Genomic DNA, 27,830 nt, shown 5'->3' with positions numbered 1-27,830 from the left:
CCATGTGGGACTGTCCAGCACCGCAACCACCACACCACCTGCTGGCCTCGCTTCATGTGACTTTATTACACTAAAGTTAAAACCAAATCACTCTGCAGTTACTGTACGTTTTAGTCCCCAATTACGCCACATTTAAAGTTCTCTGCTGTCTTTGGTTTCCCAATGGTATCATCTGAGTTTCTCCATTGCTCCACCATTTCTTCTACTGAAAGCCTAAAGAAAAACAAAACCATTACCAGCTCCTTAAGAGAAGAAAGTTTGAGGGCCAGTAGATGGCAGAGTTGTTAAGGCCCTGGAGTCCAAGACCAGCAGCTTGAAAAACACACCGGGCACATGTGTGTGTGCACCCAAAATCTCAAGATGAGAAGGAATTGCGGTGTGGCCATCCTTCTAGGGGTTACTTCACACTTCCCCTCTCTCTGTGTCTCTTGCCACTCTGGCAATTGCACAGACCCCATGACAAAAACCTAAAAAAATAAAAAGGAGGTTTGGATGAAAATGAATAAATTCTTAAAAAATCAAATCAAACATGTGACTGCCATTATTCATCAAACTTGAGAAAAAAAAATTGTCTTGTAACTTTTAGTTATGTAAGAGAACTTTATGCCTCTCCCACAAAATATTAACAGGTGACAAGTTCCCAAAGGCCAACCAATGAGTTACAAACAAATGCTACTTCTAACTTCATATGCAAGTAGCAAAAACACACACACTACACAAAGCACCAATTAAGCACAGAACTGTGTGTAAATCCCAAGTAAAATCATTAAATAAAAGTGAGTTTTAAGCTATAGAACTGCACAGAACTATCAGTGTGAAGTTTGGAGCAAAGTTCACATAGACTCTGAAAACTTATCTAATAACTTTTATGTGTGCTATAATGATTTTAAAGATCCTTTTTCTCTTTTCTTATTATACATCTGAGAAACTCAAATCGTGATCACTGAATGATGAAGAACACTGGATCTCTGATAGAGGTTGTGCCTAGAACCTAGGAAAATGCCAGTATCTGTATCCTGCCTGGTGTGAGAGGAATGCCTTCCTGCTCTCGCACTCACCGGAGCTGTTCCACAAAGTGGTTCACCCATAGAAAGCAACTTGTATTGAGATTTGTTTTTTGGTAACTATGTTTATGATTGGAGTTTGCTAGCAACACTAAGGAGGAAGAGAGATGGCATATACGATAGATCACCTGAACAGCAGCGTGCTCATGTTCCTTAATTAGAGCCCCCCCCCTGCCACTCCTTTGCCTTCAAACAGGAATATTTTCCAGGACAATATGTTTGCACAGCCTCCATGGTATTAAAACTGCCTTGCCGGGCTGGCAGGTGGCACAGTGACTGAGGTGCTGGATTCCCACATGGCTGACAACCGTTCAAGTCCCAGACCTGGCTGCTTGCTTTCTCCCCTTCCTTTTCTCTCTCTTTTTGTCTTTCTTTGGTCAAATTCAAATAATAATAATAAATAAAATAAAATAAAATAAAGTAATTCTTTAAAAAAAAAAACTGCCTTGCCATAAGTTTAAACTTAAAAGTACCTATGACTTGGGGCCGGCAGGTAGCATGGTGGGTAAGGGTGCTAAACTCCCAAATGGCCAACTGTGGTTCAAGTACTGGACCTGGTGGCTTGCTTTCTCACTTTCTCTCTTTCTCTCTCACTCTAGCCTTCTCTGTTGAAATTTAAATAAATAAATAAAATGATACTTTTTAAAAAATACATAAGGCTTTAGATGCGTATGCAAAATTTATGGTTTCTCCTGTGATATTGTCCAGAAGAACTATTTGAAAGACTAAGCTCAACTCTGTAGTGTTAACAGTATTGAACATTAAAGTACAATAACAGGTTAAAATAAGCAAACGAAAACCATCAACAGCAACACAACTGCTGGTAACAATCTTTAGATGTAGGGCGCCTTTGGTTGGTTCCCTACCCACTGAGTAAAAGGGCTACAAAAATTGATCTCTCAAGGCTACAGTAAGGTCATAGGAATTGATAACCCTTACAAGCAATGCTTAGTGAGTCTGTCTGTGTCTGACAGATAGTGCACTTTGTAAATTAATCCTCCAAAGGCAAATATATTGTAAGTAGCTTGTTATCTCTAAAATACTAAATTGAAGAATACATGGGATTATATTGACAGAAATTACATTTTCCGTAATGGGGTTTAATATATCTGAAATCTCTCCCAAAGGCTCCTAGGCTCTCTAACAGAGAAGGGTCTGTTAATGTAGGTGCAATGGACATCAAGAACAAATTTATTCACCAAAATGGATTAGGCCATGTAATCAGAGATTCTGTAATATTAATCTTTGACACTTATTGAACAGAAAGAAATACTTCTGTCTGCAAACTGGCATTCCCAGTTCTCCCCTTTTTCCAACCAGGCTTTGGGCTATTTCTGGATTTTACTTCAAAGAGGATAAGGTTTCCCCATCATAAACACTAATCTAAAAATATTAGGACAATTAATTAGATACACTTAGTTTTAGAGGATATTGGATTTCAATAGCCTTCAAATATGACACTAGCCCTGGGTGACTATATGATACCTGGCTTTCAGCACATTCACAAAGGGTAATAAATCATGCTTTCTCAAAGTCTCATTGCCACACTGCTGTACGTGAAGTCAGAATATCGTTGGCTGATATTTGGTATATAATCTCAGTTTTGCCTTAAATCAGGAATTTACACTTTATTTAGAAGCAGCATTGCTCAGCCTTGAGATACATCAAGTTTTGAATACTTCAAAGCAGAAACGTAAGTAATTTCTCCCTTTCAATATTAGAGAGATAAGAGAAAAGGGGAGACTACCTTTGAAGGCATCACCCATACAAAATCTAGCTGACTTTAGTTATTATTCCATGAATTTAAAACCTAACCAATGTGTGATGATGGGTTTTCTTGTTTGGTAGAAAAGGATACCACTCTATCAATTATCCCAAAGGGAAAAAGGCCATAGAGACATTTACAGAACCATAATGAATGTGAATTACATATGTGTTTATACTCTCCATAAAAATTGTCAATTTATAAAAGTGAAAGGCTTTATTTACCATACCAGAAAGTGTTCTGGAGTACCAGTCAACAGTGTGTTTTCACCTTTGGATCAACAAGCCACCAGGGAACAAAGCAGTAACTGGGTGTGTCTTCTTAATGCAAAACATTAGCTGCAGGTTGCCAGAGGGGGGAACAGATTGTGTGTAAACACAAAGCCAAATTACTTACCAATTGTTCACTTGAAGGATGGTGAGCCCCGTATCTTGTGCCAACTGCTTTTTCTGTTCTTCAGAAGGGTAAGGGTGCTGAAAGAGAACAAAAAAGATATGTGTCCATTAGGCAATATTTAGGCCTTTTTGTCAATAACCTAAAGCGTCTGCTGAAGTATATAATTAAAGGTAAAAATGCTGAGGTGTGTCACTCTTATTAATGGAATACTACATCATCTAATTAATGGCAGTAAAAGACAAGCCAATTACAAAGATTAGTGAAGTGTATAAATAGCTACTTAGGATACTCGGAGAACCTTGATACTGAGTTTATCCTTTAACAGGTTTATTTGTTGCAAATATAAAAAGTTGAGTAGGATCTTCATTGTATTTCATAGGATTAAAATATGGACAAACCTTTTTTTTTCCATCTAAAACTATACCACTCTGACTTAATATCTGCATTGAACCATGGACTTCAATGGCTGAACCAGTTGGACCAACAGCTGAGGCCCAGTAGTTAAGTGCAAACATCCTCCAAAACACCATATTACCCACTGCAAATATCCAAATTAAAGTGGATATTTTCTTTAGTTCATTATTTGCAACAGTGAAAAATTATTCACTGCTCATTTTAACTTTTAACAAAGCATAGAAACCAAAGTTGGTTTCCATATCTGAATGTCAACACATGCTGGGATCCTGAACAAAGGCCAATATAAGGTCAAAGACCAGCATATTTTGCATGCTAAGAACAAGCCCAGCTACGTTCCTCATGAGTTAGAGTGGATAAAAAAGTATTAAAGGATTAGATAATAAAATGAAATTCATACCTTCTTGTAAAAATGTTAAGAATTCTACTGAAATTAGTTCGGGCATGAACACTTTATGTTCAATAATCAAGTACATATCTAAATTTGAAATACACATTTTTAAAGCTGGGAGAGTAACTGAGGACGTGGTTTCCATCTATAGAGATCTTGACTCATTCGAAACACGACATCCCAATAAATTCTCCCAAGATAAAATTGTTCTAAGAGTCAACCCCTCTATTCTATTATGAATGAGAAAGGGCACCCCCAACCCTCAATTTAACTATCTGTGCCATCAAAACTAAATTCTGCTCTATTGAATACTAATTAACATAGCTTTTAATCTCATTAATAATGTCTGATTAGATGCTAAAAAGGCTTGTTAATGACCACTCAATGTTCTTATATGTAAGTTTAAATATGTTCTATATCTATACACTTGGGATTCGTTTGTGGAGAGCAGAAATATAGCAATTTCCCCCATAAGCATTGTCTTTGATTGTCATTTAATCAATAAATACACAATTAGAATAAGGCTTTGCTTTCATGGAATATAGTGCCTTGCTCTAAAGAGCTTCAAGTATATTACAGACAGGATGGTAATTAATCCCCATTATATCCCTTTGAGTGACATAAATGGAATCTATCATCCCTCCTGTTTTACAGGTAAGGAGCCTGGCCAGGGGAAGGAATGACCAGCTGCAGACATGAGTCTGTTTCCCTCCCAGTGTCTAAGCCCTACCATGACTGAAGAATGTGGCAAATGCCTTTCATAATCCCCATTAATGTCCCCTGTTCAAAAGCCTCCAGACTGCTTTATGTGGTCTGCAAGGCCCGCCCCCAGCCAGCCCTTCACGGCTCTTGGATATTTTGCCTCCTTCTCACCCTCCACCCGGTCCCTCCACCCACACATGCTCTGTTCCTTTCTGTCCTTCCAACATGCCAAGCTTCTTCCTATCACTCAGGCTCCTACTCTAATGTCACTTTCAGGTCTCAGCTCCAAGTCAGGCTTTATCCTCCCCATTTCCTCCCATCCTATTTTAGCTTTCTTATACAGTCTTTTTCTTATTTCCAGAATAGTAAGCATCACTCTCAGGAATATGTCTTTTATTTTTTAAAGATGTACTTAATTTTATTTATAATTATTATTATTTTAAAAATTGCTATAGGGTATGTGTACTCAGCAGAGAGAGAGACAGAGAGAGGGAAAGTGAGAAAACAAGCCATCAAGTCTGGCATTTTTTTTCTTTTTTCTTTTTTTTTTTGGGGGGGGGGGAGTTTTCACCATAGGGCGCGTGTGCTCTCCAGACAGATAAAGACATAGAGAGAGAAAGTGAGAAATCACCCCCCAGGGAGGATGGTCACACCGCAATCCCTTCTCCTCCGTTCTCCTCTCGGGATCTTGGGCACGCACGCACATGTGCCCAGCATGAGTTTTAAGCCACTGGGTCTGGGACGCAAACCGCAGTCGACTACGTGAGAGTACAGCAACATAGCCATTACGCTAACTGCTGGTTCCCCAGGTCTGGCATTTGAACCACTGTAGGACATGTGGGAGTCCAGTGCTTTAACCACCACACCACCTGCTAGCCCTGAAACATCTTTTTAAAAGATTTGTTTCTTTGTTGATGTAGCACTCATCTATCAACTCTAAACTCCATTTATTACAAATCAGTAGGTGCTAGGGAACCTGTGGAACAAGGAAATGACTATACATTGCCCTAATGCACACATACACTGTACTCAAATGAAACCACAAAATGTGTACAATGTTCTCAAAGTCCACAGAAAATATAAACAATACAATCTGAGATCCATGATACTATTTTCTTTGCTTCATTCCTAAAAGTGATTTTGGGATTTGTAGATGATGTCATGGCTACATTGCTGGATTCCCATAAAGTCAACTGTGGTTCAAGTCCTGGACCTGGCAGCTTAAAACTCATGCCAGGGCATGTATACCAAAATCCCAAGAGGAGAATGGAGAAGAAAGGATTGATTGGGGCATGGTCATCCCCTTTGGAGGGTGGTTTCTTGCTTTCTGTCTCTGTCTCTCCAGCAATCACATGAATGCTATAACAAAAATCTCACTTTTTTAAAGAAGTATTTTAGTATAATGTTGAGAGAGAGGGAGAAGGGAAGGAGTGAGAAAGCAAGTTGCCAGGTCAGCCATGTGGGAGTCCAGTGCCCTTAACCATCATGCCTCCAAAATTCTCTCTTAAAAAAAAAAAAAAAGGAATGTTGACCCATTCTTTTCAAATAAAAGTATGTAACTGTCACAATAGGCTAAGATCATATGTGACAAAGAGTCAACTTCATGCCACAACTGCAGCCAATATCTCATGAATAGATACGGAGCTAAAAGCATTCATTACTTTAAGGTTTAAAGCACATTTCTCACTGTGTAAAGGTTTTCCACACAATACAAACCAATAAATCCCTTCTCCTACAGATTATTGAGTTATTGCTGATATATAGCAGTTCTATGTCTACTCTAGTTGAAGAACGGTATGTAATATACATAACCCTATTAGACTGTAGAAATTATGCTGCCACTCATTAAGTATGTGACTTTAAACCAGGAACAACTTTTCTAACCCTCAGTTTTTTCAGCCAGCATTCTAAGATCCAATGAAGTTAAAGATTACCTAGGTTAGCAGTTCTAGCTTTATTACTTGACCGCAATATAAACCTGACTTTTAAATATGCAGACTTTGGCATCCAAATGTTGACAACTATTCGCCACATAAAGTTATAGACTGGCATACATAACAGCTCCAGATCAATGACATTTTGTGTAAACGTATTGCTTATGGTTTTTCAGATCCCATAGAACTCTTTCAGTGATTCTTTTTCCCCTTCAGAGGGTACATGTGCTCACCAGAGAGAGACAGGAAGAAAGAGGGGAAAAAGCACCTCCCAGTGGAGCATGATCATGCCACAATTTCTCCTCCTCCATTTCTTCCTCCTTTTTTGATTTTGAGCATACACTTGTAACTGGAGTGTTTCCACAAGCTGCAGGTCCAGGACTCGAACTCCATAGTGGACCATTTGGGATTCTGCTGCTTTAACCACCAGACCATGCCACCTTAATCACCAGGCCATGGGCTGGCCTTCTTGCAATGATTTTTATTAAATTTAATAAGAATGTCAACAGTGCCTCTCCATTACAGCTGAATGGCAACACCTTTTATCTGTCTTCTTAGTTGTGTCTTAATGTGATGACTGGAACTGGATAAAAATGAATACCGATGGCATTTTATCTTTAGTTACTCTGAAAACTGAGAATTGTCACAGTTATTTATTTGTTCTGTGCTTTCGAGAGGATTTTTTGCATGCCTGTTTGTGAGCAAGTTTTACATCCATTCTTATAAAATACATGGAGTTCACATTTTTATTTATGTCATCAATGTCAGGAAGAGTCTCTTTGGATCATTAAAATGACCTGAATCATTACAGCTTCAAAGAGGAGTAATATGGCCTTCAAAATTTCAGTGCGAATTTCAGTTATTTCTTCCCATTATATAGCTTCTGATTTCATAATTTAAATATCATAAAATGAGAAAGTTCTGCCCTTTTTTCCCCTCTGTCACTTTTCATGTGATCTGATTTTAAGTAATTGGAACAAACTGTGTCTAATTTCATGCAGCGTAATTGCCAGGCAGCCTGAAGCTATGGAGACCCAGCACTCTGTCTCCATTAAGCCATTTCTAGTTATTCAGGATATAGATATAGATATATAGATATTTAATAGAAATGAATGAGTCTGGACAAAATTAAGTGTCACAATGACCTGGCCATTGTTAAGAGGGAGAAAAAGTATCAACAACATTCTTAAATCCTTGCCTATGGTAGGTCAATGGCATTTAAAATTTTTTTTCCATCATTTTTGTCCCCGACACCCACAAATTCAATTCCTTGAAAAAAAGCTTGACTAGCTAGAAATACATGAAAGCCATAACTTTACGAACTAATCCATAGTCAGCCAAAAATTCATAGAGAAGTAGGCTTTTAAAGGGAAACCCAATATGTTTAAATATCTTAAATTCTATGCATCTTTACTAGATAAGCTTTATATGGACAGTATAACTTATTCCTCTGTAGACTTTAAAAAAAAAAAAAAAAAAAACAGGACTTGACAAAAACCCAACGTGCCACAGGCAAGGCTTCAGTAAGAACATCCAAAGCCTTGTTGCATTCTGCCCACAGGGCTAGCAAGGCCATGGAAAGAGCAAAGGCAGAAGTCATTTTGCAAAAGAGATCAAGAGTGATCCCAGAGAAGTGCCATTTTAGGAAGAAAATGGGAAAATTCATTCCAAACCATTGCAGCCAGGGACCTCTGCCATCCCTTGCCATTCTCCTGAACACCTCTGCTGTTATGGTATCTAAATGACAACCACACCAGTTTAGGAAAGATCAGTCAGTTCTTGTGAAGGAAAGATAGATTGTACTTGCCAGATACACTCATCAACCTAATCACTTTGGGATATCAAAGCAAATTTGACCACAGTCCGATAGACAGTGAGGGGGACCTTGCCTTTGTTGTGTACATTAGCCTCCTGCCATTATCTCTTAAAAGCTTAATTATTTGCAAACAATTGATCAAGATGGGAATTTGAGAAAGGATATGCAAGGGCCATTGGGAGAACTGCAACGCATTAAGAGAGCAAACAAAATTACCTTTAGATCTTACAATAAGAATTAACGATTGAGAGGGGAGAGAGCTGGGCAATGCAGTAGCTGCAAGGGTTCTTTCTCGAGTGTTTCCCATTTGATCTGCATTAACACCTCAGGAATGAGTGAAAGCCATAAAACAGTGATTATGTATGGGCAAAGCTGACCCTCCCTTCAGCATTAAACCTGTGCACATATATTAGGCTGGTTTCTCTGGGGAGAGAAGAGATGCTGGACTCCAGGGGAAAATAAGTGGCTTGTGGGCAGTGGAACCCTGCTATAGGGAAGAACTCAAAACGATCATCGTGATTTCAATAATCAACACCCTGACTTCTTCTTCCAGGTAAAAATCTCCTACCGAAATATAAACCATCTACCACTCTTCAGTTGTTTCTGGATCTGCAGTATGACTTGAATAATGACCCTGTATAGAGTGATTGCTTAATCACCCCATCAAAGAATCAAATGATTCCCTAGGGTATGTGTCCTGTGTAACAGAAATGAAGAATGTCTGAAAAAAAAAATCTAAAAATAGCTTATGCAAAAGTTAAGTCTGAACTGTCATTTTACCAGCCACAGAGAATAGAAAGTGACAGAAAGAAACTGGCAACTTTTAAGAGAAAGTTATCTGCACAATTCCAGTGTTTTATTTCTTGAGATTGGGATGGTGGGGGCGGGTGTTCTGGTTGATTATCTGGTACTTAAACATTTATAATACATTCGAAGAAAATGTATTTATTTTAAACAATCAAATAGACTTTTTTCAGATGAGCCTCAATGGGAAAAGAGAGACTCTTCAGTACACACAGATGGAAAATGTCCAGCCTTATATCTGAACAATATCCTTGGCCAAATGGACTCCTTTCATCAAAATTTCCACCCCTGGCTACAAATGTGGATGCCAAGACAGTGATGAACTTTATCTTATCTACCCTGGAAACCAAGTTTCAATAACGTCCCTCCCTCACCACCCTGCCCACTCTAACAGCACATTGTAATGGCAGCAGAAAATTTGAAAATAATCCTGTACAGAGCTTGCTGGTGAGATAATGGAAAGCTACGCTGCCCCTTCTCAAGCCTCAGATTAGTAATTTCTTGTGACACAGAACTGCCTCTATACCGAAACTGCAAAACAGCTATAACAAAGCAATAGAGGTGGAAGCAATTTTCAAGCAAAATGTTACACGCTATACTTTAAAAGGTATGGGAATAGGTACCGGAGGAGCTGATCTAACAGGAGGAATTATGGCAACTGTCCAATATAACCCTTATCAAGGCAGTGTTCTGTTGCTTGGCTGAATATGTTGGAAGAACAATTTCGGAACTTCTTTTATCCTTTTTTTCCTCCAGCCCTTTGCCTCCTCCACAGCTAAGTTTAATGCATTAATATAAGTTGACCTTGAGCTAAACTCTGGTATGTGATGGAGAGATACTCCCTTTAAAGAAAAAAAAAAAAATTCTGCCATATGGCTTTTAACCATTAGATTCCTGTGCTCTTTTAAAACTTCCACTGAGTTTTTGTCACGATGGGAATATTTTGGATCTAAATGAAAATAAGCAGCTATAAATGTGACCCCTAAAGGGATAAGCAAAAATTTGCTAACCAAATATATTCATATTTGTTTAACATACATTTCTTTTTGTCTAGGAAAACTTCTCCCACTTAAAATAAACTTGCAGCCATTTTCTCCTTATGCGTTGACTATGAATAGCATACACTGTGACAATTACATTGATCTAGGATACTTTTTTCCTTTAAAAAAAATCCATAATGCTTCCCTATTGTCTTTCAGCTTTATGAATTAGTTTTACTGTTTCAGTGAATGCTTTTTTGTCTTCTGACTGCACATTATCAAAGAGACACTTTGTGCTTTCCATTTGCATTACAAAAGCGGTGCACCGAGCAGTCCAAGAACATAGCCTGAATGCATAGCAGTTGAGTCCTGCATCCTCACAAATGCTGAAATCAAAAGAAGAAGAACTGGTGGTGTCGGGACGGGCTAAGAAGCCAAAAATGTCTGGTGCATCCTCAGTGGACCCAGGATTTCTACCTGCTTTCTTAATTCTCCAGCAACATTCCGATTGCCTCGCTTCTCAGATTAAATGCACTCCATTTATTGTCTAGCCCTTGCTTTCTCAGAAGCCTCATGGACTCATTCTACAGACAATCCTGAGTTCTTGTCTACCCAGCAAGGGTGATAAGAAGTCGCCTGTGGAGGGGTGCAGGTAGGAAGGTCAGGTCAGAATCTGAAAACTTGATCTTATCATGTGACAATGACAAAGGTGTGGAAGGAAAAGTGGAACACTGGGTAATATTTCATAATGCTCTTTCTTTTTTGGTCTGATGAGACTACATAACATACAGTAGAAAAAGCACTGTTTTAGAGCCAATTATAAGCGGCCAGTATTAAAACGCCCTGCCTGCCTTACATATCTGATCTTATCATTTTCAAAAATCTATTAAATATAAAATAAAAACACTAAATAAAAAAGATACTTACATTAAGGGATTTAATACTCCTTTGTATTTGGGATTTATTTTGAAGTTGCTTACAAGTCTATAATAACTGTGTTTAGATCTATTCTGCCTGAGCTATGTATGAGAGGACTTCAGAAAGTTCATGAAAAAAATGGAATTAAAGAATGAATTTATTTTGGTGCAAGAGTTTTGAATTCTATTCATCCTATTTTTGTTATATGTATTTTCATGAAATTTTTGAAGGCCCCCCCCCATTATATGTATTACAGAAATAATTTTAAGTATATGCATTAAAGACACCCAATTTAGACATAGAGAAAATTACTTATATCCTCTTCTTAAAAGTATTAAAATTCTCTAAGAGTGCTGAAATTATGATTATTAAGGGTTGCCCTGAATATAGATTCCCTTGGTAGAAAATCTTGATTATGAAAGGAAACACAAAAATGACCATTAAGGAAAACAGCATCGTAGGAGCATAGGTAGAGGGCATGTGCATTCACGAGAGAGAGAGAGAGAGAGATAGAGAGAGAGATAGATAGAGAAAGCACCCCAGAGGAGTGTGGTCAGGACCTAATGCCTTCTCTTTCATTTCTCCCTCCCTTTAGGATTTTGGGCACTTGAAGGTGTGCTTCTAAAGCTCCAACAGTGCACTTGACCATGTGGGATCCAGCTACCTTAACCACTAGGTTATAGAGCCAACCCCAGACTTCACTTTTAAGTGTCCTTATTTTTCATGTTTTAAATTTTATATTTAATTACTGTACATCTTTATAGTGTACAAAGTGGTTTTACCCAGCATGAATGCAGTGCCTATCAGTCAAGGCAAAGATATTACAATATAGATTATTACCTACATATAACTTGTTATTTTTGTGTCTGTTAAATGTATTTTCCCTGATCCCCTCCCTCCCAGCCCTAGTGCGCTTTAAAAAGAATTTATGTAATTTTTCCATGAGAGAGAGAGAGGGGGAGAAACGCCATTCCCGACAAGGTCTCCACACCACGATCCATCCCCAGTATCAGCCAGTCCAGGAGGATGGACAAGTGTGTGCTCAAGGAGGTCTCTGGACCTGAACAGAAACCTTCACATGTGGGATTGCCTCATGGAGTGTCACATTTTACTGCTATGCCACTGTCTGGCCCCATAGTGCTTCACTTTCTTGTTGGGCTTTTTCTTTCTCTCTCTCTCTCTTTTTTTTTTCTTCAGGTTTTTGCCATAGGGCACACACACTCACTGGAGACAGAGAGAGAGAGAAAGGGAAAATAGTGAAATCAGCCCTCAGGGGGGATGGCCACACCACAATCCCTTCTCCTCCACTCTCCTTTCTTAATTTCAGACACACATGCATACTTGCCCAGCATAAGTTTCAAGCCACCAAGTCTGGGACTCAAACTGTGGTCACCTGTGTGGGAGTCCAGTGCCTTAACCACCATGTTACCTGCTGGCCCCCATGCTTCACTTTAAGTGACCTTTTTGAATTGCTTTAAATAATAGCTCACTTGAACTCACTTTTCATCAGTACAGCAAGCACATTATACATGATACCCTTGTGCTCTTGTACCACAAGTAGGGGCCGTGCCTATCTATCCTTCACAGAGGAGGAAGCTGAGGCTGGGCAAGGTAAAAAAAACACACAAGGGCTCACCACTAATACTTGGTGCTAGCCCCATCTGTTCTGGGCCACATTGTTTCACTTGGTCACTCCCACGGATGCTTCTTTCCCTTTTGTCCATTCTCCCTTTTAACTGAAAATATATTACAAGGGAGTATAAACAAAATTATTTTGAAAGTTTTTTTTTTTTCCCCCATGAGTAAGGGAGACAAAGAGACAGCACCCCAGCTGAGTCCCAGTGCAGGGATCCAACCCCAGCCTCAGCCAGCCTCACCCATAGGCATATGGGTGCCCAGCATTCTCAGAAAGGTCCCCAGACATGAAACCAGAACCTCCTCACAGTGGTCAGCCTTGCCGAGTGCTGTTTTATCACTGTGCCACCATTCAGCCCCCCAACAAAGTAACTAGTGATGGTGAGGAATGAGGAAGAAGCCACCCTGTCCCTACCCACCAGCCCCACCCGAATACCCACTGGGGCCATGGAGTAAAAGCTGGTGCACAGAGCCTGGCACCACAGTCTCTCAGGAGCAGCCAACCAAAGGAAGTTTATTAAGAGTAGCTTAGCAGTATTTGTAAGAGTGGTAGAAGGAGTACTAATAACATGTCCTGGGAAGTGAGGATGTGCCAGGCATTATTGCAAATGCTCATCTCTATAAACCCTCATTGAAAGCCTCCGGTAGGTACAACTCTGACACCCTTTTTATAGATGAGGAAACTTGGGCACAGGAAGGACAAATGATAAGACCATTCACACAGATGTTAAGGAGTACAGCTGGGATTTGAAACATGGTGGTAACATTATAAGTTGAGAAATCAAATTATTTTGTCTTACATGATGGGTGGAGTAGTCCCACTCATTCCTGATATGCTGATTATGCATGTATAGGATGATCACTGCTGGTTATATGAATGAATGATTCTCTCAGTGTGTGTATGTGTGTGTGTCTTTCTTTCTATAACTCAGTTCTGTTAATGGAAGCTATAATAGTTATTGCTGTAAGATAGAAAATCCAATGGGAAGAAATATGTCCAGCACCTTATTAGTGCTTGTAGCATTGCTTAAAAATACCAAACCAATGGTAGGTTACATAGGTACAAGAACATTCCTAAGGATCATGAAATTAAATGCATATAATCCCATCAGACCATACTACAATGTGCCTTAAACTATCTGCTTTGAAATAAATTGGTGTATGTGTGTGTGTGTGTGTGTGTGTGTGTGTTGCCAATTAATTTCATTTCTTACATGACTCTTAATCAAATATGAGTGAGACTACATGCAAAATCATTTCATTTTAGTACACTACTAATAAAAACACATGTTCCTATTCACAATGCAACTAGCCAGTTTTGTGCCCAATAAATATTTGTTATATGAATGAATTAACATTCATTGAGGTTAGAGACACCCCAAATTCTTCAACTAACATTTGTAAGTTAATTTTTCTTTCTGAAAAAGAAAGTTCATGACTGATTTAGTCAGCCAACTCCAATAACATCAGGATTATTTTGGTGAAACATCAGAAAACTAGCAGCCCCATTTCAATAATCATTCATCCTTCTCACTCAGTTCTACCAATTTTAAAACAGTGCAATTTTGCTCCTTTTATTTAACTGACACATATACTGTTTATTTTGTGCCAGGCAGTTCTAGTACTTTTATCCTCATAACAAGACTATGACATGAGTATTCATACTTTTCTTTTACAGAGGAAACTGAGGCACAGATCTAATTCATATGCATGTTGGACAGAGCTGGGATCTGATCCTAAAATGTCAGTCTCACAGTCCATGCTTTTAAATACGGTGCCATTCGTTTTTTTTTTTTTTTTGGAGAGGTTTTCGCTATAGGGCGTGTGCGCTCGCCAGACAGACAGAGAGAGACAGAGAGACAGAAAGCGAGAAATCACCCCCCAGGGAGGATGGCCACGCCGCAATCCCTTCTCCTCCATTCTCCTCTCGGGATCTTGGGCACACACGCACACGCGCCCGGCGTGAGTTTAAGCTGCCGGGTCTGGGACTCGAACCGCAGTCGACTACGTGGGAGTCCAGCGACATAGCCATTACACTAACTACTGGTTCCCCCATTCTGTTTTGTAATCAGTATATAATTTTTGCTGACATTTTTCTCAAATCCACTCTATGGCATTGTTGGGTTTATTTGCTGCAAAAGTTCCCTCCTCACTCTGCAGTTCCACTGTAAGGAAACTGAACTTCTCTATCTTAACAGTGCTTAGCACAGGTCTGAAGAAAGGATAAAGAAGACTGTTTCAACATGCAGGCTCTTCCCCAAGAATTTCACTGTTACAAATATAACAAAACAACAGCATACCAAAGTGGACCACTTGTCTGAAAAAGAAAGTTCATGACTGATTTAGTCAATCAACTCCAATAACATCAGGATCTTTTTCAAACTGCATACAGCTCATTTCTGCTATTTCAGAGAGGAAGCCAGTTAAACGTAGACCTATCACCCATGTGAAGAATACTTTTTCACTTCAAAAATAAAAGCGAAAAGGTTTTGAAATCATTAAGAGAAAACATAAGGAAGATGAAATACTATGATACTATTTTTTTCCAGGGTGGGGGAGGGATGAGTCTATTACTGCCTCTACAGATGCCTTGTCCAGCATTAAATATTCAGGGAAAAAAATCCTTGTGTAAAGAATAAAGTATCCATAAGTTAGAAGCAAAACATCTGGTGAGGATTCTTTGAGAGAGAGAGAAAGATAGAGATGGAGAGAGCAATGGAGAACCCATGCTGCTCCCAATATGACTAAAGACCCCTGGAACTGGTACTCATTCTCTAGTGCTAATTTTCCCACTTAAATTACAGTGATGGTGTAGCCTCATCTCATTAGAGATCATTGTCCCCAGTAGACAGTTGTGTTTATGGGGGACTCTGGCTGTTCCACACCTGCTGATCAGGTTGCTATGTGATCAAGGCTGCATACAAACAGCAGACTCGAGCTTGCTGGACTGCAACTGATGAGCCCGGGCTAATTCAGGGGTGATTATGTAGTTTACTGGACCACTAAACCTCTTTAAGCTTGTAATTACTGCCTATTTGAGTAAAGAACATTCAAAAGCAATTCACTGCATCATGCCTGCCACAGCTGGAAGCAGGCTGCCAGCAGTCTGTGGGGACATTAAAATCTACAGGGACGTGGATTGAAGCCCAGCTAGCAGACACTCGGAAGCAGCACCCGCAGCCAAGTACGTGCACATTTCCGCTCACCTTTCCTGACCAAGCTTACCATTAAAGGTGCAATGAAAACTATAGAACAGTCATAAAGATGACAAATAATGGAAGGGAATGGTGCAAACTACATTTTAATGATCCCCCCTCCCTTTGTAAAGCTAAAATTTAAAAAGTCTTTTCACAATGCCAGAGAGAGTGTGTGCTTTAACTAATAATACAGCTGAGATGTCCTGTGTGCTTGCAAAAGTTCCATCCAAAAGATACCAACCTGAAAACAAAATGCCCACCTTCTATGCATTATAAAAGAACCTGAATGTGGAGTCATTTTAGATATTTTCCACCTACTGGATGCTGTGTTTATACCCTTAGCTGGGGAAATATTGTGTAGCGAGTTGATTGACATTTTCTAGAAATCACACGTGTAGATTTTTGCAGTTAATGAATTAAAATGCCTCTCAGACACCTGAGTGAAATTTACTTTCAAGAGTCGGGGGAGATTCAAGAAAAAAAAAATCAGTATTTATCAATGTTCTCATTTTCTTTTGCTGTCACCTTAACAACTGCAGTTCTTTTGTATAACAAAAGTGTAAAACATGCTTTGCATTGCTATGGGTATAATTATTACTTGTCTCTAAGTAACAAAAAGAGACTGGAACTTAATGAAGGGGGATTAAGTTAATTTCTTTTTTAGCTAACAGTTTCCTGTCTCTTAAAATGCAGACCTTGGTGAACACCATGTTCAGGGAGGGAAAATTAAGCTTTTTATTTCACTAAAGTCTCCACTCTGAAATATTGATATTAAAATATTAAGATGATGTTTATTCTTTAAAAGTATGTAAATTTGGTATTAAATAAAGCCACGGAAATCCTCTCTGACTACTTCATCCAAAGTCCGCAGATCCAGGGGGTTTATGTGTTATCTAGACATCACTCCGATTAATATTCATTAGATGGGCTGCTTGCATTTTTATAAGCTGTGAGAGAGGCAAAAGAAACAATCAGAATTCTTTAACACACTGGCATTATCAATTCAACATATGCCAAATAGCAGAGCACCCAGATCTGAAGTGAAGATTCAAATGCAATTTACCTTTACTAAGCTAATTTTCATGAAAACTCTTTTCCCTTTACCCAGTGTAGTCTAAGCTATTTAATTATCTCTATTCTCTGCAACATACACTTCAATTTTTAATTTAAGAGATTATTCAGCACTCTATTTTATCTTAGTTAACAACAAAACCCTGATCTTGCAATCAAACTAAAGAAAATTTCCCCTTAAGAAAAAAAAAGGCTAAAAACTTAGTTGGTTTTCATTATAAAATTACCTTTATCTTTACGAACCTCCTTATACAAACCCTTTCTAATTCCCAAAAGCATTTATTGATGTGAATTCACTGTCTGTCTCCAGAGCGGATTATGGAAAAGAGAAGAGTCTTAGTCAAAATTTGGACAGATCCCCAGTATTTGTTTCCCAAATTTTGCTTTCTCTGCAATTCATTCTAACTGGACGAGCAAATGCTAGCACAGATGTGAACTTCTTTCTATGGGGTTATCACAGATGTTCGTGGAACATGTTTGCTGAGAGGGAGAAAGAGCTGGACCAGTCACCATAAAGATCATGAGATAAGGTTGGCCAAAGTAATGGTATTCCATCAAAGTTAACTTGAAGGGCAGTTCAAGAATTTTAAGTTAGTTTTACTTATTTGTGTATCTAATTTGTCAGAGTGTGCATGCCCTCACTAGAGAAAGAGGCAGAGACAGAGAGGAGAAGGGAAAAGCTCTCCTCGATGAGGGTGTGGACATGCCACAATCACGTCTCCTTTTCTCCACCCTGTCAGGATTCTGGACATGCACGCACACATGCCCGGCATATTTCTCAAGCCCAGGATTCAAACTGTGTAGTAGGCTGCATGGGATCTGGCTACTTGAACCAACCACCGGGACTCAAAGCTGGCTCTGTTTTTGTTTTTGGTTTTAATTTTAATTTTTTTTTAAGACCGAGTTTGAATGATCAGTTTTATTTGTGGAACACTTTGCTTTTTCTAAGAGCTTCTATTGTATTTTTCCACGGTCAAGAATTATAATTAACCTGATGAGCTTGGGAACGACGGGAAATGTTGCCCCTATTCTACGGGAGGAAAAGCGGCTCAGAGTAGAAGTGTGGCAGGCTCTGCAAGGTTACAGGGCTGGGATGCTGAGGCCTTTATGCCTGGAGCCCAGGCTTCCTTCTCAGTCTAGTTCTCTTAATACTCTCTTGAAGTTCAAAGTTGATCTTGCTAATAATAAAATAAAAACTGTAGTCACATCTGTCAAGAACCCACTGTGAACTAGTGCACCCAGTCTCTGTTTTAACATGTTAATGTGCATTGTCGATACCCAGGATGAAACAGAGAATTAAAATGAAACAAAGCAGAGCACCTTTTAAACAAGAAGTCTTCAAAACGTTTAAGGAAAATGTGTGAAAACACAACTTATGGATTTCAAAATTTCTTAGCACCAAAATAAACTATCAATAATATGTGAATTCCATTTTTCCATGAATTTTTTGAAGCCCTCTTGTATATGTAATCAGACTGGTAATGTTAAAAAGTTTTAGGGTGGGACCAGCAGTTAGTGTAATGGCTGTGTCGCTGGACTCCCACGTAGTCGACTGCAGTTCGCATCCCAGACCCGGTGGCTTAAAACTCATGCCGGGCACGTGTGCGTGTGTGCCCAAGATCCCAGGAGGAAAATGGAGGAGAAGGGATTGTGGCGTGGCCACCCCCGGGGGGTGATTTCTCACTTTCTGTCTCTCTGTCTCTGTCTGTCTGGCGAGCGCACGCGTCCTATAGCGAAAACCTCTCCAAAAAAAAAAAAAAAATAGTTTTAGGGGTGGGGGTCAGCAGATGGCACGGGTGGTTAAGGCACTGAACTCCCAGATGGCTGATCATGGTTCCAGTGCCAGGCCTGATGGCTTACTTTCTCACTGTTTTTCTCTCTGGTGAGGGCATGTGCCCTATGGCAAATTAAATAATAAATAAATTAAAAAATATACTTTAGGGACAAGTAGGTGGCGTGGTGGTTAAGGTACTGTGCTCCCACATGACCGACCATGGTTACAATCCCAGAGTTGGTGGCTTGCTTTCTCGCTTTCCCTTTCTCTCTCTCTCGGTCTCTCTCTGGTGAGCACACATGCCCTATGGCAAAACTTAAACTAATAATGGTAATACTAAATAAAATAAAATATTTAAAATGTTTTAAATGGGATCAGCAGTTGCCATAATGGCTATGGTGTGCCCAGGATCCCGAGAGGAGAATGGAGGAGAAGGGATTGTGGTGTGGCCATCCCCCCTGGGGGGTGATTTCTCGCTTTCTGTCTTTTTGTCTTTCTGTCTTTCTGGCAAGTGCATGCACCCTCTAGCAAAAAACTCTCAAAAAATTTAAATAAATAAAAATGTTTTAAACAATGGCACTTGCCCTTTCTAAATTTACACAGGCTTTAGGAAAGAACTATCCTTATCTAATGACTGGTTAAGTTGGGTCCTGTTTGAAACTAGATACGGTTTTGCTTTATTGAATGTGATTCTGCTTTGCCATTTCATTTGTGACATCAGGTGGCTAATAACTGATACAAGGGGCCTAGTTTTCCCCTTGCAAAGTCATTTCCTAAGAGAACTTAGGCCTATGTGGAGATTCACCAGCCCACTTAGGCTAGGAGAGAGTTCATTAAGTCTACTTACGCTTCAGTGATGTGGTTACACATTTACAAAGGGCCAATCTAAAGGAAAACATTTTTAAAAGAAGCTGGTTTCATAAGGTACAGTTAGGTATACCAATTTAGTTAGACAACTGGAGTTAAGTCTATAACTCTCACAAGTTTATAAATTCAGTCAAAGCACTTCAGTTCTCTGAGCCTCACTTCCTCATTAATAAAATGAGGATAACAAAACTGGTGGCAGTCCATTGCAACAACACACGTCGAATTTCTCACAGTGCCTGGCATGTATATAGTATTTGGAAAACAGCAGTTGAATCTGAGACAATGCCCACGGTTTAGGCTAGTCTATGTAAAAAATGTATAAAATAGTCTTTTAATTTGCAGGAAGAGGATCTGTCAAGGGCATGCTTGAGTGTGTGTGTGTGTGTGTGTGTGTGTTAAATGAGGCTTTACTATTTTCTTGCAATTTTTTTGTACACAGATAAAGTCACTTCCAGAATGCCTAAAGGTAGAGCTCCTTCATGGATATGGTCCCTGTGGATTGTCACCAGGACCTAGGCAGGAAGCTTCATGCTTGCCTTACTGTGCTGCTGCTGCCATATAAAAATCTTTTTTATTTAACTTTATTTATTCATTTACTTATTTTTATTTGACCAGAGAGGGACAGAGAGAGAGAGAGAGAGAGAAAGTGAGAAAACAAAGCTGTCCAGGACTCGAAACACGGCCAGCCATGTAGGAGTCCAGCACGCTTAACCACCACGCCACCTGCCGGCCCCTAGAAATCTTTTTATGTTTTTTTTAGGCTTTATGTATTTCTTTCTTTCATGAGAAAGAAAGCCAGAGGGGGGAAGAGACAGAGAGAGAGAGAGAGAGAGACAGAGAGACAGAACCCTCAATGGGGTCCTTATATTGTGACTCACACTAAGCCTTCAGCCAGCCAGGATGATGGGCATATGTGTGCCTGGCATGTTCAGGGAAGTCTCTGGACTTGAACCAGAAACCTTCCCATGTCAGATACCGTCACAGAGCATCCTATTTTACTAATGTACCATGACCTGGCCCTTTGAAATAAGTCCTGCTAAGTCTGCTTAGTATATTGCTGGTCTCGCTAAAAGGCAAAGAGGTTATGTCTTCCTTATAGTTGTTGTTTACTCTACTATTGCTCCTCTTGAGGTTTTTTGTTTTGTTTTTTGGGGGTTTGTTTTTTTTTTAGCTTCACAGGAGTAAATAAATAATAGCTATGTTTTCACTAACAGGGTGTAAAAAAGAAACTCCTAAATAAGCAGGATGCAGGAGGTGAGACTGACAGTATAGATATGCTCAGGCTTCAGACAGATGAGTAAGGACACTTAAATGACCCTCCAGTGGCCTTCAAGGGCATAGACATTCCTGTAAATGCCTAAATTGCCCTCAGGGACTGACTGAGGCAGTGAGAAAATATTCCATATTATAAAGTCTATGGGGAGGGAAAGTTTTCTGGATTCTTCAAGGTGCGAGACCCCTTCTGGCTCCCCGGACTTTAGGGGTATTGGGAGGCTTTGTCTTTTGGTGGCTGGAAGTCAGAAGTGGCAATTCGCCCACCTTCCTTGGCAGGGGACAAGCACCACATTTGGCAGAAAAGTGTGCTCTCGAGAAAAAGGAGCAATCTTTTGGCTGAGACTCCAGCTAGCATGGATAGAGAGCGAGAACTCGCCCTTGCATGCCAACCAAATGCTGCTGTAATTAAAAACAAACCTTTGGAAATAAAGTGTTTGGAAATCATTGCAATTCCAGCACATTCACAATACCAGCTCATCAATAGTTATAATGAATTCATTTGGTTGCAGGAATTGTTTTTTGGGGGGGAGATGCCTTTTTTTAGCCTTCTTCACCCAAATCTTACTTTTTGTTGAAGAAGGTCCAGATGAATCTATAAATAGGTAAACTAAAGAGAAATATATATGTAATGTCACAAAGTTTCAGAAACCTCCAACACATCGGGATTCTGTACTTCACATCAAATCCTCTAATATGGCAGTGCGGATTTTTAAAAAATGCAAAATTCCATCATTTTGATGATGCCAAATGATGAACTTGACTATTACATGCATATATTTTGTTTAATGGCTTCATTTATTTTAATAACAAAGGGAAACTAGATTTTACAGATGAAAGCCTTTTTTTTCATGGCTGCAATGCAACTGGGATTTTAAAAATCTGTGATGTTAACCAATATGTGATAATGGATGCTCTCAGGGGCCCTATTTTATAACATTTTATGCAGTAGAAACCTACACTGAGTAACTACCCCAAGAGTATTTACCTCTATTTTAAAAAGGCACAGTTGGGGTGAGTGTCAGAGGGCCTCATGATTGTTCTGTTTCTTTTCTCTGAATGGATACGTGTTTAGTAAAGTGTTGGCTGTGGAATTATTGGAGCAACAGGATTGACTCAGTAAAGATTTATTACAAATGAGGCAGAAAAGTGCTGTTCATGTGAATTCAGGGCTAAGAAAATAATTGTACAGACCTCTCTCTCCTCTATTCCAATCTGCCTACAGGACTGAACATTTTGGTGAGAACAGAAATAAATCACAGCAAGTAACTTCCATTTACTTCTTTTTAAAACTCTTTATTTTAAAGAATTATTTTCCATCTTGATTTATTATTAGTAGTATTAGTTTCCAGTTAGAGCAGAGAGAGACAGAGAAAGAGAGAGGGAAAATGAGAAAGCAAACCACCAGGTCCAGAACTCGAACCGTGGTTGGGCATGTGGGAGCCCAGCGTCTTTAAATACCACACTACCTGCGGGCCCCATTTACTTCTTGGTTTCTTCATCATACTGCCTATCTATGGTGAATCAAGAAACCAGAAGCTCGTCAGAACTAATTTTATTCCTTAGGAACAAAAGACACACCATCTCAGAAACTCCCTTTCAGCCACTACCACTTCCCCATTTGTTCAGAACATATAGGTAGTTTCAGAAAAAAAGAAAGAAATGCATACAAGGGACATCTGGCCCACTAAAAATTCTCATGAGAGGATACAAACTAAAAGTTCACAGCAATGTCTTTTCTAAAAAATTAAAAGCCAAATCTACCAAATTCCAGAACACAAAAGCTATAACTTGCCAGCCACACACAGGAAGTCTAGTGATTTCACGGACACTATCTTGGCCCAAGATGGCAGCTCATGATTAATGGCTGTGTCATCCTTGGCCCTGCTGCAGTCAGGCCTGGGGTCTGATCCTGACACACAGGGCCTTCGTCCGCAGCCAATCAGCAGATGTAAGCACATAGGCCTTGTCAGGTTGACATATCATTCCTTCGACAATGTCAGCGAGTATTAATGTTCAATTATCTGTCCTAGAAATGACCCTCGCCTTTATGCATTGTGTAACTGTGCGCATGGCACTCTGGTAATCCCAAAGACAAGGGCAGAAATGCCCTCAATAAACCAGCCACTGGGAGTTGGCTTTCCAACACTGTCATGACATTGCCTTGCAGTACTGAATAGGAGGCCAATTTTTAATTCCTTTTCTAATATATAAAGGCTACTGAGCCACATATTTATTTACCTAGCTTGTTTTCCTTGTAGTGGGTTTGCATGCCAGTAGTCCTTCCTATAAACAGAGACATGAAATGAGTCATCTTGCGACTTGACGACCACACTGAGCCAACTGTTCTTTATGTATGACAATGAGCTGTTCATTATGTGTGGGGTGCCTTGTTTCTTCACGAAGCCAGGTGTATATCATTTGTCATCAAACCAAAATGACAATAGTCGACTCTTCTGGCTCAGTGTCAAAATCAATTCAACTTCAACTCGTGAAGCTAAAGGAATCTGTTCAAGTCAGGCATCCTTCCTTCCCATTGCTAAAAATGAGACTTCTGGCAGAGAAATGATTTCAGACGCTTACCTGGGATTGCCTGTTCACCTGTACAGTTGCTCAAATATTTTGCAATGTGTGGATTCCTTCTAATGAAATTTAAAATCTCCCTTTTCTCTCAAATATCAGGGTGAGAAAACTTTTATCTTAGCAGACGGCTGCATTTGCATGGTTTTCTTTGAACTCACATTCAAAGGTTATCAATAACAAGTTTGCAAACTTCTCATACAACCAGCACTGAAAGATAATGTACAGTAATTGCATGATAACTTCCTCCCAAACTGAGATAAAAGCTGTAATGCAATCTTGAGTTCACCCACCTACATATGATAGTACAAACCTAAGTGGCTCAGACTGGGGCCAGTGAGTTTTCCTGATGGTACTAATTTTGAAGGAATGAAAAATGCAGTGTGGGAAACTACTACAAATTCATTACTTTACCTTACTTTTAACCTATGAAAAAGAAGCCAATCATGAAATATGCCTGTTAAAACTCTGGTCTGTCCTTGGTCACAGTATGATGTCTAGAGTCCCTTCTATCTGTATTCTCAACTGCACTGCAAAAGTCTTTTTATCTTTTCCTTTGCCTATTTATTTTTTCTCTGCTTATTACATTCCCAGCAGCAACTTCTCCAGATGACTTCCGTTCTCTCTAGCTCTCAGTCCTACTTCTGGAACAGACAGTAGTTGACTTTGCCTCTGGTCTGCTGAAAGATTCAGGAGAACAGTACCTTTCTCCGTTTCTAAATCTCTCTGCCTTCCTCATCCTCTCTGAGTTCCCACTTACATTTAGATGCCATCCCTTCACCCACCCCACACACACTTCCTCACTGCCAGCTTGCCCTTGATCCTTGCTCCATTAATCAGTCTCTCTCTACTTTTATCTTCAAAGGTTCCTTTCCTATTGCCTAAGTAATTAGGCTATGCATTAACAAATTGAGTGGGACATAGCAATTCCATGAAAGACAGCTGAATTTGATTCAATGTGTAAACATATTGAAATCTCCCTTCTCTTAAATATTAAAAAAAAAAAGAAAAGAAAAGAAAAGAAAAAAGAAAATCCTTCTCTTCTTGTTATTGTTTCCTGAAGTTCCTGAGCAAACTGTACCCTTCAGTTGATTTCCACCAGTGACGGCAAGAGGGTCTATCCTTGCTGCCTCTACTGCTGTATCTCCCATACACCTTATAACACAACTTTTCTCTCCTCCAAATGAAGTAGCTCTTCTGGAGGTCCTTGATGACATCTTAACCCTTACACCAAGATATTTCCCAGCTCCTCTACTTCATAAAACTTCCAGAGAGTGGTCACTTCTGTTTTGAAACTCTACTCATTTATTCAGTCAATAAATATTATCAAGCATCTGAAGACACAAACATGAAAGATTAAATCCTGATGATTAGAAAGGGAGGCAGCTCATCAAAACACTCACCATGATAACACTCTCATCAGAGTCTTGTCAAGGTACTATGGATCTGGGGGCAGGGCCCATTTCTTCTCTCCTGGGGAGGAATAAGGAATGGCTTCTCATGCAGTGGCAGTTCATATAAGATGCGAATGGTCAGAGGAAAGTGTCAAGTAGAGGCCCAGTCACGATGGAGCAAGTGGCAGGGTATCACTGTGCAATGCTGATGCCATATAGGAGAGCCTGGGTTTGGATCCTGGGTCAATTTGAACACGTTGGGCATGCCCACAGGTGCACTGTGATCCTGGCTGGCCAGGAGGCTAGGGGAAGCTTTGCAGCATGACGAAAACCTGTCAGGTCTCTCTCTCCTTTTTTTCATGAGATAATAAATAAAAATGTTTTAAAGTGTCAAATGGAGAAAGGATCTGAGACAAGGGAACAGCAGTTGCAAGAGCACAGGACCATGCAGCATCCGGCTGCAATGTGGGATGGGAAGAAGGGAGGGAAAGACAACAGAGGAGCCTGGCACTCAGTGAGCCAGTGTTGGGCCTCAAAGGGGCCTTGGATGGCATCCTCAAAGGTGTTTGGCTTGCATCTTAAGGACAATGGAAGATATCACATGATTATAAGCAGAGAGATCTTGGCCAAGTTGTTTTAGAAAAATCACTCTGTAGAAAGATGAGAGATGGTTTGCAAGGGACAGACACTAGAGGCAAGGAGCCTGGGGAAGCAACTGAGAAAGCAGGAGGCTGACCAGCCTGATCTGAGATAGTGGCAGTAGGAATAGATGGTAATAAGTTTTCAGGAGGGAGACTTGATGAGACTCAGGGAGTGAGTCACTATTTCTGATGGGAAAAGGAACATCTTTATGGCCATAATGATTTCATAAACTAAGATGAGGATAACAAGGGGAGCTTATTCAGGGGCCATGATGGATTCAATTTGAGAAGTGGATTATTTGTTTTCTTGTCATACCTTACTTCCTTCTCAATGTTAAAGCACTGGAGGTAGGAGAAATCCCAGAAATTAGTTCACCCACCTATGCATTTGATAGGAGACCTCCCTGCCTGCTTCTCTCTTTAGATTTTCCCTTCCAGACAACCTTCAAAAATAGGCAGTACACAAATTCTGTTCTTGACTTTCTCCTTTTCTTTCTTAGAACTCTCTGGATCCAGAACTCCAACCATATACATTTCCAGTTTCAGTGGAGGTAACCAAATGAATGTTTCTACTTATAAGATTCTAGATTTACCTCCAAAATATTTCACAATCATCCATTTCTTTTCACTTTCAGTAGCATGACCTTCTCACTTGAACTGTTATAATTGTTTCCTATTCTCCTCACCTTCCAACTTTTTCTAGAAACTACCACTAAACAGATCGATGCTCTTTTCAAAGATCTTAGAAAGCTTCCAATGTGCCTGGTTTTGTGCACATAGGTTCTCAAAAAGCATTGGAGAAGCCAGCACATGGCATGATTATTAAGAGCATTGGACTCCCACATGACCGACTGTAGTTTGATTCCCAAACCTAGTGGCTTGCTTTCTCACTTTCTTGCTCTCTGTCCCTCTCAAATTAAAATAAATAAATAAATAAATATAAAGTTATATCAAAATAATTCTTTAAAAATAAAAAAGTATTGGAATTAACTTGGAAAAAATATATATACTGCCCTTTGGCAAAAAAAAAAAAAAAAAGTGTAATGGCTTCCTTTATATTGTAATTCAGAGATAAGGGCAGATGTGACCTAAAGTTTAGCATGATTTACGATGGAGAGAAATAACCGGCATGTTGGAGAGTTGTTTTTCCCTTCTGTACAGTGGGATTAGGTCATCATATCAAGGAGACTATTCTAGCCATCTCCCCACAAATCAAACAACATAAGATATTCCTAGATAAGGGCGCAGCATTCAGTCCTACTGCCAGTATAATCCTCTCCAACACACACACACACACACACACACACACACACACACATGCTCTTTTTTTAAAAAAAATTTTTTTGGAGAGGTTTTGCTATAGGACGTGTGTGCTCGCCAGACAGACAGAGACAAAGAGACAGAAAGCGAGAAATCACGCCCCCCCGAGGGGTTGGCCATGCCACAATCCCTTCTCCTCCATTCCCCTCTCGGGATCTTGGGCACACACACACACGCGCCTGGCATAGGTTTAAGCCACCGGGTCCGGGACTCGAACTGTGGTCGACTACATGGGAGTTCAGCGACATAGCTATTACGCTAACTGCTGGTCCCTCCCACACACACACGCTCTTAGTGCAATACATTGGGCTGTCGAAAAAGTCATGACATACCTTTTCTGTTTTTTATGCAAAAATGCATCATGACATTCCAACAATCCAATAGGTCCGAGAGCCACAGAGATGCATAGGGACAACAACAGGCCTATACAGGGACTCACTTCTCTGGTTGGTCACAGAACAGCTGGAGTGACTCTTCAACTGTGGCAAAGATATGGCTATGATGAGGTCATGTGGACCTCTGCCTCAATTCTCACTCATTCTAGTCAACTGTGCAAGACAATTTCAAGAGTCATAATAAGCCACAATTTCTTAAACATCAGAAGATGGAAGTAATATGCTCCAGGAGGCTGAAATTTATGAATTTTTTTTCCAGGCCTTACTTCATATGGTACTAAGATCTGTTAGATCCATAACCCTTTTGCCCCACTTCCTTCATCTGTAAAATGGGAATACAGTTATTAATCGTAGGATCATATGCAAATTAACTAATCATAATTAATATTTTTAAATGATGTAGATACTTGCATATGCTCTGAGTTTTAAAAATTTGAGTATATATTATTTATGCATGTATACTTGACTTTTTATTTCCCCCTTGGGAATTCATCCCCCCC

At 39.7% G+C, this 27,830-nt stretch overlaps 1 protein-coding gene across 3 annotated transcripts in view; it reads right to left on the bottom strand.

The window, feature by feature from the left end:
• The window catches only part of MEIS1 (Meis homeobox 1), a 161,998-nt gene that overhangs the window by 28,435 nt on the left and 105,733 nt on the right, over positions 1–27,830 (bottom strand). For all 3 annotated transcript variants that reach the window (XM_006170608.1, XM_006170607.2, XM_006170609.2), the window contains one exon: positions 3,226–3,302. In XM_006170608.1, the coding sequence (XP_006170670.1) occupies positions 3,226–3,302 (77 nt within the window). The remainder of the gene's footprint in view (positions 1–3,225; positions 3,303–27,830) is intronic.

Source organism: Tupaia chinensis, unplaced genomic scaffold (genome assembly GCF_000334495.1).
Source record: "Tupaia chinensis unplaced genomic scaffold, TupChi_1.0 Scaffold148723_1, whole genome shotgun sequence".
In the NCBI taxonomy this organism is placed as follows: Eukaryota; Metazoa; Chordata; class Mammalia; order Scandentia; family Tupaiidae; genus Tupaia; species Tupaia belangeri.
Note: the sequence above shows the minus strand (reverse complement) of the source record. Positions and strands in the feature narration are given on the sequence as shown.